Genomic DNA, 11279 nt, shown 5'->3' on the forward strand with positions numbered 1-11279 from the left:
TGTCAATTTGGCATGGTGACTTTAATGTGAAATTTAGAGAGCGGAAAAAGGCAAAGGAAACAACATTACAGGCCTGGTAAGGATTTGAACCCCCTAGTGAGAGAGGGAAAGGTCAACTATGTGCCCTGATACAGATATAAGGGTGAATGATTGTTAAGAGGATGTGTGTGTTGGGGGAGACAGACTGAATCCGGTGACATATTAACATTTGGAGATGAAAGAGGGAAAGGCCCTCAGAGGAAGCGTCTGCAGTGGAGAGAGAGAGAAATTCTTCCTCATTCTCCATCCCAACAGGGGAAGAATGCAATTACTGCGGTGTTTCCATGCCCACTGTGGGCCAGTGTCCTCTGGGACACACACACACACACACACACACACACACACACACACACACTGAAGCATTCGAGGAATGCAGGTGTTCAAAAGTAATGGCAGCTAAAGCATTCGCTGCTCTTTCTGGCCCAACGTGTCAAATCCTTTAGACCCTGGACCTCTCCGCTGAAAAGCCCAGTACAGATGGTCACCAGGATCTGTTGTGTTGAGGAGGTTTGTTCCCGGTATGGGATTCTGGTGCCCCCCCACCAATCTTATATGAAATATGACTGGAAGTCAAATTTCTTTTTCAAACAAATTAAAGGAAGTTCTTAAAGCTGCAGTCCGTTTTTTGGGGTTAAAAATAATCCAAAATAATTGTTTGAACAAGTACATAACCAGCCAGTGTTCAAAACTATCTGCTTGCCTTATCCAAAAGGTTCTTTAAGGTGGAAAAAGGTTCTTTAAATTTTTATTTTTAAATGTTCTTTACACTAAAAAAGAGGGGGGGGGGGATTGTTAATCTTTAACAATTAAAGATTGTTTAGCATTTTGCAATGCAAGGAACAACAGTCTGTTGTTTGCTCATCTTTTCTTTTATCCTTTAAACGTTTCTTGTTGGATTCATCATTTGTAAGTTTCTTTAAACAGAAGCGTCTGCTAAATTAATAAATGTAAACGTAAATACGCAGTCCGACATACATCCTTAGACCAGGTTTAGTTTTATATTATCATAAACTAACCTTAAACTGAAAGTAAATAAATAAAGTTTTGATGTTAAATATATTTTTGTTATTCATATATCAACTTCTCTGATATAGCCAGTGTTTGGCACTTTACACACTAGTGTTGAAAATATGACTTGAAGTCGATTTCTTTTTCAAACAAATTAAAGGAAGTGCTTAAAGCTGCAGTAATTCCAGTGCTACTGGTGGATTTGTGCGGGAAATTCGAGCATGTCTTTGCGTCATTACGTCACATCTGTACACATAAAGAAGAGTCTCGGCTAGTATAGGCTATGAGTGTGAGGATGTTGGTGTTGGAGATTTATAGCCTTTTCTCACAGCACTTGATATAATTAAACTTATCAGTTTGATGGCGGATCCAGAAAGGTTCAAACGACAATCTGGAGATTCACCCGCTGTAAAATGCAAAAGACTTCGGAGTGGCTACAGAAAAAAAGAGACCGCAACCGGCCCATAAATATCTGATGTTGTTAACATCAACAATTTGAGAACAAAGTATAATTTGCACGGTTTGACGTGATATGATAAGCGATCGTTTTAAGCGATTTACTGCAATTATTTTTTAACAAAGAGGAAATACTGCATAAACCTTCATAAAAAAGTGTTTGCTTAACTAATTAAATAGTAGTCTCGGTGCTATTTTACAATTATTTTTCAATGAGGTTTGCCATTTTTATATCCGTTTTTCCAAATTTAGGACACATCTGAGAACAGCTAAATATCTCATTTAAATGAAAAAATAAATACATTTCCAATCTAAAAGTTCTAATACATTTATTTAGTTGATAAGGTTGCACATTTATCCTAAATTAAGCTGTCGCTCTGTTGCTCAGCTAATTTGGCACCAAAAGGTTATTGATAAACTTTTATTTCCCAATTTAAAAAAATAATAATGCTTTTAATAAATACATTTTATAATTGTTCTTACTATAATTTTGATAACAGTGTTGAATGGTGGAGCTTGTAACATGACACCAAATTGTTCCTTACTGTACATTTATAGTTTTAGCAGATGTGTTAAAGTGCACAAATCACTATATTGGCCAAAACAAGGACAGCTGAGTAAACACACCGCACAGAAGAAGGACGTGAATCACAGAGAAAGAAGCTTAGAAGCAACTAGAAAGAAGAACTTCATTTGCAAAGTGTATATTACCTATAGCAAATATACAGAAATCAAGAAGAAAAAAAACACACATCTGAGATACAACACTGTAACCAACACTAGGAAATAATTAGAAAATGACACAGTACAATGATGGCAAAGTTTCTCCTTTGTGTTTTTCGCGTACAGAAGACAACACTGTCAAAGCAATCTCCGTTCACACGGATCCGCGAAAACGACTAAAAACGCTGTATTCTGCTGCCAGGCCAGTAGATGGCGATGTCACTTTCTAAAGAAACACTACGCGCCTATAAACTGAACATGATATACGGATGCGCATGACGTCACCGTTTTCACAAATTCGTGTTTTTGTAGTTTACATTGATTGGCCTACTTTAAAACTCGTTTTCAAAATTTAGCATTTTCGGGCCCCCAAAACGCACAAAACGACAAACCGTGTAAAAAGTTTTCAGTTTATTGAAAATGGTGTAGTGTAAACGGCCCCTTTAAAAAGTCTGTACAAATGGGAACAATGTAGGCCTACTGTTAATTTGAAGGAATCGTATGTATTGATTTTTCGCAGGTGCACTGCATGTGCATGTGTTTTAGGATTAAAGAAAATGTCATAAACTGAATGGATAATGTCCTGGCAGAAAACTACTTTTCAGTTTTTCTGGATTTTTTTCTTACAGTGTATAGATTCATGTCACAGGGCATGTAAGCTTACATTTTTGAAAAAAATATTACTTTCTGGGCAGTGAGCTGGTTTTGTGAGTTACGATAAACCTGGTTTCTATTACTCTGGAAAAAGAGAGCAGGGTAAAGGAGAGGACACACACACACACACACACACACACACACACACACACACACACACACACACACACACACACACACACACACAAATGGTGTCTTGGGGGCCCCAATAAGCCTGCAAAGGTCAAAATATCCATAACTCACTTTTGCACAAAACACCCATATGAGAAAATAGCGAGATTGTGACTTCCCCAGACATCGCCGATCAACACTTTTTGTGATTTTTACACTTGCCCTGATAACGCCTGGCCAAACGTCTGAGCTGGAACTGTTCTTCCTCAACACAACACACTGTCACTAGAAATTAAATTTAAAAAATAAGAGAAACATGATTGTACAGTAAGTGTGTATGTTTATAGACACACAAGACAAATTTGTCATCAGACATTATTTAAATATTACAAAAACCTCAAAATGGGAACTTAAGAATTTGGAAAAACTAGTGAAAGAATGTTGTTGTTTTTTTCCTCCTATTAGAAGTTTTTTTCCTCCTATTAGAAGTTTTCTTCCTCCTATTAGGTTGTTGTGTGAGCTCATACATCTCTACGCTACTGCCCACAAACTTTCGCTGCAATTTAAAACATTTAGATATATTTTCATGGGCGAATAGGTGGATTTTCTATTGTCAATCGTGTAGCGACGTATGAAACACTGCTCACACAAAACCGTCACGTGACAACAAATTTCACACTGACTTTTCCACCCTGACACTAAACTCCTGATCGCACAGATTCTTACTGGGATGACTAGAACTCAATATTCAGTAATTATTATATTTAGTTTTATGTAAAAATGGTATGTCAGACAACAGACTACACATCAAAACTGGAGCAGAACGGAGGAACGGAGCAGAATAGTGCTGCGTTCCAGTCCAAGACACGCACTTGCGAACTTCCCCTCGGGGGAATCCCTGCCGCCATTTTGAAGTGCGTTTTTATGGACAGACCCTCGTTCCCTCGATTTTGACCGAGGGAGCGAGTCTACTTCATATGTACACTTCAGGCACTGATATGTCCCACAATGCAGTACGATTGTGACGTCACCACAGATCTCGTCTAATCACCACCACAACAAATATGATATTAATTATATATTTTTTAAATTTAAAACAACCCAAACACACCTATACATTTGGATGCTGCATTAAACAAATTCTTACAGGGGAAAAAAATGTAAATAATAAATCAACTCCATCGCTGATTCCAAGTGATCAAGGGCGTAGGACGTTCCAGTTCAGTCCATCGCAGTTTCCATCAGTAGTGGGACTTAGAAACGTAAGCAATGACACACATCCGAGTGAACGAGACTGAGGGAGGTTAGCAAGTGAAGGGCAGGACAATTTTGGACGCTTTACTTCCTGCTCACTACTGCGCAGGTCTGGTCCCGAGATGGACACTGGCGGCTTCAGTTCTCACCAATGGAAGAGAGCGAAGGGGCGTCGTCCATCTTTTCTTACAGTCTATGGTTAACACCAAGGTTTTAGTTCTATAAACTGAAAAGTATAGTAGGCCTAGAGTCCTCACCACAATTATTACAAAAGCGGCACAAAGGAACAATATTGTTGGAATCACTTTCAAAGTAATTTTTCCCTCGCTGATGAACAATAAAATCATTGACAGCCAATCAGAATCCATCCTGCTTTAAAGAACTCAAGCATTTGGACGACAAAACTGAAAGATGGAAAGATATTATGTGTTGTTGTGGACGCTTAAATTGTTATCGCTATAGTTCTCTTTTATCATTGCAACAGTGGTTAAGCCAGTGCTATCGATAACAGTAATCTCGTCTCATGGGGAGTGTGACATGGCTCTCGTATAAATGGGTTAAGAAAACACCAACACACACACACGCGCGCATATACACGCAAGCTCACAATCCCTGTGATCTGCACAACACGTGTACACACACAAGCACAGTCTGAACTCAAATCACACACACACACACACACACACACACACACACACACACACACACACACACACACACACACACACACACACACACACACACACACACACACACACACACACCAAAACCTAACACAAACGGCACTTACTGAAGGACAAACAGTCATATTGTAACCAGATGTTGGGAAAAATCAAAACCAAATGATCCGGCCTTGAACGTGTGTGTGTGTGTGTGTGTGTGTGTGTGTGTGTGTGTGTGTGTGTGTGTGTGTGTGTGTGTGTGTGTGTGCACAAGTATGGAAACTCACACATGCACAAGACACAGCTCTACATGTCCTCAGTTATGAGTTAGCATGTGTTATAATCACTGAACAGAAACAGAATAATAAACAGACCGACAGATCACACCATGATCATATTAACTCATGAGACAAAGGCCAGTATGCACTCCAGCTCATTATAATATTAATCTGGGTTTCTCTGATTACTCATCTATCACCCAGTCCAATTCACTGTTTGTAATTGCATCAGAGTGGCTATGTATATTAAGTTATGGTTAATTTCCTAGCTTAATTCCAAATGAAACAAAATGTTCTTTCTTTTTCTTTTTATCTTTGTTTCTTTCTTCACATGGCATTTGGCAAAGTTAATTTGTCTTTGCAGAAGTCAATTTAAAGGACGAAAACAAGGCAGTAAATCAACTTTAATAAGAAGTTCTGGATGCATGGCAGTTATTATTTGCACAAGGGTTGAGTTTTCAAAGAGAAGTTTAGGCGTTTGGTCAACTTGCGGTCAGCGTTGAGGAGGGTTATGAATTTATGGTAAACTGGTTTCTGACAAGAATAATTGTAAACGAAGAGCAGAAAGGATGAGGTGTTACAGAAAAAAAAAGAGAGAACAGAAGGAAGCACTGACCTTTTTTTCAGCAGCCTTGGCTCCAGAAATATTTTCTTTTTCCAAATTAATTTTCTCCAAAGGGATTTCTAACAATTCATCAACAAAAGAGACTAAATCAGCCAGCTCCAGGGTGAATCATAGCCTAACAGTAGAACTTTACAGGAAGGGGAAAAAAAGAAAATGACGATTAAAAAAAGACAAATCGAACTTCTTTCGAACTTTTTATATGTATGCCTAGGCCTATGCTATATAAAAAAAATAAAAATAAATGTATTACTGTATGAGAGAGTGCAAAAAATCTACTTTTCCTTCAAACCACGTCTTTACCCAAATACACTTTGATCAAAATAAAATAAAGCCTAATATTGATTTATGTTTTAGAGCTGCTGAATACGGACTTTGGGGAAAATTGCATACATATAGGCCTAGCCTAGGCTACGTCATTAACACTTGCGTGTTACATCAAATCGGTAGAAATCGGTAGACAGAGAAAAGTAGCTCTGGCTATGAAACTAAAAGTTTGTTTGAATAAGAAAAATTGACCATGGATCATTTAAAACGGCAAACTGACCAGTTGTAAAAACACTGAACCCGTTATTTATGTGTCGGTCTATGATCCGCTCTGATGATCGTGTGTTTCTTTCCACCACCGACGTCTCGAACCTCATTCATCCGCGCAGAGCCGAAGCACAACCAAAACAAAGTTCTTCCGCAAGACGCATGCAGTTTGCATTTTAACGGCTAGAGGGCCAGAAGTTACATCTTCCCAGTTTCACAGACGAGGTTTAAGGTAGTTTGAACTGTTTTAACTGAGAGCAAGCACTGATATATCTTAAAATATGCCAGTGCCATTGTTTTGTCTCAAGATGCACACCAGCAATGCACTTTTATAAAAAGGCCTTGGTTTAATCTAAGCCCTGTCTGTGAATCCATATGTAGCTTGAACATGCTTTATGAAATCCTATAAACTACACACATTCAAAAGTTAATCATAATTTTTTTACTAACCCTAAAAGATCATAATGGGATAAATTGAGAATCTACTGGATGAACTGTGTATACAATTACACACATTACAAAATGTGTGTATGTTAGAATTCCAGAGGCAACACTTTACAATAAGGTTTTGTTTGTTAACATTATTAGCTAACATGAAATGACAATGAGCAATAATTTTATTTTACAGCATTCAAAAATCTTTATAATGCTTTAGTTAATTGCAATACAAACATAAATTGCTTGTGTGTGTTAGTTCACAGGGAATTAACTAGTTAACATTTTTTTATTTAAAAAAATGAGTAAATGTTAAAATTAACATTAAGACATAAATGCTGTAGCAGCGTTAGTTCATGTTAACAAATTTAGGCTACCTTTACACGACAACGATATGTTTAAAACGGAGAATCCGCGGACAGACACTGTCATAACGATCCCCATTCACGGATCCACGAAAACGATTAAAAACATAAAAACGCTGTATTCTGCTGCCAGGCCAGTAGATGAACCACTATTGAACATGTAATACGCATGTGCATGACGTGTGCATGACAGATTAGCATTTTTGTTGTTTACATGGAGACCGCTTTCAAAAACTTGCACTTTGAAACCCGTATTGAAAATGTAGCGTTTTCAGGCACCCAACATTTACATTGTCGTGTAAATGAACGGCCAAAATGTATAAAAACGTTTCTAGTTGAAAACGGTGTCATGTAAACAGCCCCTCATTTAACTAAACTTTTCAAAACGAGTTTCATTTAACTAATTTAACTTCATTTAACTAATGTTCACAGAAGAAAATACTCATTATTCGGATCCTGAATCTGTTTCTAATGGTCCAAAAGCTCTTTTAGGGTTGGAAAGGGAACATTTTTACTTCAGTTCTGAGCTAATTATTCCTGGCAACTCGGCCAATCACGCTAATGTGGCTAATTAATTGGGGACAAACGACTTGATGAGGAACAGGTGACAGACAACAGCAAAGCATGCTTTCCGTGGATAAAACACACACACAAGCTGGCTGGATTCATGCTGGAGTGAATTGAGTGTGTTTCAACTTTATTGATCTTCTTTAATTTGATTTTGAAATGCCTCCTAAAAAAGCTTCTGCAGCGCCAGCTGCCGCAATCCCAAACGATTCTGAGAATGAAGCTATTGACGCACAACCAGGTTTGTAAGCAGGTTTATGGTATTTATCAAGTTATAAAAAATGGCCCATTAGGATTTGTTTCAGTGTGACTTGTTTAAATGTCGTTGAAGATGCTCCTGAAAGCAGAAAGACCACTGTACGCAAGGTTTCTCCGCACCCATCCACCATGGAGATGGTGAAAGAAGCTCTGAAAGAGCTGGACTCCAGGAAGGGTGTTTCCGCTCAAGCAATCCGCAGCTACATCAAGGAGAAGTACAAGACCGTGGATGAGACCCGGCTGAACTCTATGGTGCGGAAAACCCTGAACAAAGGCATCGAGACGGGCGTGTTCGTGAGACCTGTGAATTCTGGGGCAACGACGACAGGTGCTCAAGGGCGCTTCAGGGTAACTCGCATTTCTCTTGCTCCGTTCTATGAATCATTGTTAGGAATTTCAATATAAGGTGATGCCTGAGTGGTCACCATGTCCTCTTTCAGATTGCTGCCAAGACCAAAGGAAAGGAGGCGAAGGTCCCGTCAAAGGAAAACGCTGATCCAAATGTGGAGAAAGCATCCAAACCTAAGAAAGCCAAGGCCACTAAAGCCAAGGGTGAAGGTAAAGTTTAAGGCTATTAAAGTGTTTTAAACTTGTATTTTAATGCATGTTTACTCTAAAGTTAAGAATTGTTCTAATTCTAAGAGAATTGCAGCATCCACAATGATAAATGCATGAGAGTAAAGGTGTTCTTGGGTTCACTTGCAAAGGTTTTTTTGGCAGTGGCTTTTTACACTAAGTTTAAATGGCAATAGATTTTATTTACACCAAGTTTAGTTAACATGGCAGCATTTTCCTAGCCATATGCTATTTACTACTAGGTAAAAGTAGTGAATAGATTCTATTTACACTAAATAAATAAAAACTCGCAGTTCTTTCTTTGCAATAAGTGTAAATAGTTTTGATGTTATTTATACTTGCTGGCAGATGCTATTTGCATTGCCGTTGACCAAAGTGCTGTACAAAATAAATAAACGTTAAATCAAATGCAGACAAAGACACAAGTTCAAATGACAAATGACAAAGCTCAGAAAGACAGAACTCCTGAATTATAAGCCAGATCAAATAAAGATTTTAACTTCAGTTTAAAAATGGAGATTATGGGAGCAGTTCTGATTTGCACAGGTAAACCGTTTCAAAGTCTCGGTGTGGAAAATGCCCGTCACCCCTCAAAACCACCCAGAACACCCTAGCAACACCATGGCAACCACCCAGAACACCCTAGCAACTGCATAGCAACAACCACCTAGCAACTACACCGGATACCCAAGCAACCACCTACATTGTAACAAAAAAGTTGGTTTAACTTGAAAGCAAGTTGCCTTAAAATTGAGTTTGTTTGTAATTAAAAATGAGTTGATACAATGAAGAATGGTTTAATAAACAAACTCAAAATGGTATGTTTTCTTCACACATTAGTTATTGAAGTTGATTTGACAAAAGATAAAAAGTTGTGATAACAAATCATGAAAATATTTTTTTTACAGTGTAGCAACACCATACACACCTCCCAGAATACTCTACCAGAACACCTTAGCAACCCATTAGAAACACCCTAGCAACCGTGCTGATTTTTGTCACTGCAAGCACCACTCACATTTTCTTCAGGAAATGTACATTCTAGTGGGCTATTCGCACTGTGTAAATAGTCTTTTTTCTTTCAATCTTAAAGTAATCTCAATCTGTTGTTGTGCTGTGGTTATGTTGACATCACTGCAGGTTGCACTTAGAATAAACCAATCATTGTGGTCCATTGGTGTAGATGGGTTTTTGTTTTTGGCGTGAACTGGTTTTGGGACTGAGAGCCCTTCATGTGTAACCTTGTCTATATAGAATAACTGCTGTGACAACTATTTTAGTTATGTCATGACTGCTTCAGTCTTTTTAATGGTCATCCCCCCCCCCCCCCATTCAAGGGACAAGCAAAGAAAAGAAGTCCACAAAGAAAAAGGAAGCCACAGATGTGAGTTGTCTTATTTTCACCTCATACACTCGCAGCTGTGAAGTCAGAACGCACATCCACCCTCTTTCTCTCTCTTTCTTCTCTTTCTCTTAGGATGCTAAGCCGAAGACGCCTGAGAGCGATGCCACCGCCTCAAAGGTGGCCCCTGCTAAGAAGCCAAAGGTGAAGAATGCTGCAGGGGAGGGTGGACCGGAGCCCAAGCCCAGCAAAGCTAAAAGAGCCTCTAAAGCATCAAAAGAGGGAGCTGAGGAACCAGCCGCTAAGAAAGGAGGAAAGAAAACCGCAGCCAAGGCGGAAGAGGGTGACTCTGGAGAGAAAGGCGCTGTAGCCGCCGCAAAAGCCCCGGGGAAACGAGGAAAAAAGTGATGCGCAGCCTTTTTACTGTTTTTACTCGTTGTGTAGTGACTTTTATTCAAGCACTTGTATACCAAATAAAGCTTTTTACATATGTTCAAGAGATGTGGCATTGGATCTCTTTGAGTTTGGTGGGAAATGAGTGCTGATTTAAGGCTTTTTTGAGGGCTAGGTTCATGGATGCAGTGTTTGCTGGTGGTTAACCAGGTTTACAGTATTACTGTCCTAAATCGCATATTCTCAGAGCAGGTACTTGTTTAGACTAATTCACTACCACTAAAGTACATTTCTATGGCTGTCTAAGTTCTTAAACAGGACTATTTCTGTTTTTTTTTCACTTGCATGTATGTCATTGTTTACATGACATGCACTACTAGTGAACCCCTAAAATGTGTTTAAATGAAACACCCAAAGCCCTTGGACTCTGTTATGTAGCTTTTTTTAAAAATGAAATTTACACTTCTATATGCTTGGGCTATTAAATTAAAAATAAAAATTAAATGCACAAATAATATAAACTCTTAATGTCAACGTAAGGTATAAATGTCAATAACGCCACTATCATACGCTAGAGTTGTGTGGGTTGGGAGTACATGAAGCGTGGTCTGCTGTGATGTCAATCATGGTGCATTGTGGTCTATGGATCTGCCTGAAGTGCTCAAATTGAGGGGTCGAGGGTCTGTCCAAATAAACTAACCTCATCTACTTGAAGTTGAACCCACTTTAAAAATGGTGGTGGGGAAGTGCTTGGGCAAGTTTGCGAGTGTCAAAGTGGAGTTAAATGCAGCCGATGTAGTACGAGTTTACTGCATTCACCATTCTCACTTCACTGCCATTAACAAACTCTCCCGTGGCCTTGTGGGATAGTAAAGTGTCCATTGTATGTGCACTTCAGAATCTCGCTGGATGTACTAGGTCATCTAGGTGCTTTTTGAGTACTTTGAATTCAGATGTACTACTCGTTAATTTTTATAATATTTTTCAATTTGCATACTGTAT

At 38.7% G+C, this 11279-nt stretch overlaps 1 protein-coding gene across 1 annotated transcript; it reads left to right on the forward strand.

The window, feature by feature from the left end:
- The first annotated feature begins 7696 nt into the window (after positions 1–7696).
- h1m (linker histone H1M) lies at positions 7697–10765 on the forward strand. Its single transcript, XM_079606383.1, has 5 exons — positions 7697–7949; positions 8040–8314; positions 8407–8524; positions 9880–9926; positions 10020–10765. Exons 1-5 carry the CDS (start codon positions 7868–7870, stop codon positions 10290–10292), a joined length of 795 nt encoding a protein of 264 aa, XP_079462509.1. The 5' UTR covers positions 7697–7867; the 3' UTR covers positions 10293–10765.
- The last annotated feature ends 514 nt before the right edge of the window (positions 10766–11279 follow it).

This window comes from Phoxinus phoxinus (genome assembly GCF_949152265.1).
Source record: "Phoxinus phoxinus genome assembly, chromosome: 3".
NCBI classification, from domain to species: Eukaryota; Metazoa; Chordata; class Actinopteri; order Cypriniformes; family Leuciscidae; genus Phoxinus; species Phoxinus phoxinus.

Excerpts from the sequence above, each read along its gene's own strand:
- h1m (XM_079606383.1), top strand. The coding sequence starts at position 7,868 with ATGCCTCCTAAAAAAGCTTCTGCAGCGCCAGCTGCCGCAATCCCAAAC. Across the intron at positions 7,950-8,039 it reads AGCTATTGACGCACAACCAG|ATGCTCCTGAAAGCAGAAAG; the intron begins GTTTGTAAGCAG and ends ATGTCGTTGAAG. Across the intron at positions 9,927-10,019 it reads AGAAAAAGGAAGCCACAGAT|GATGCTAAGCCGAAGACGCC; the intron begins GTGAGTTGTCTT and ends TCTTTCTCTTAG.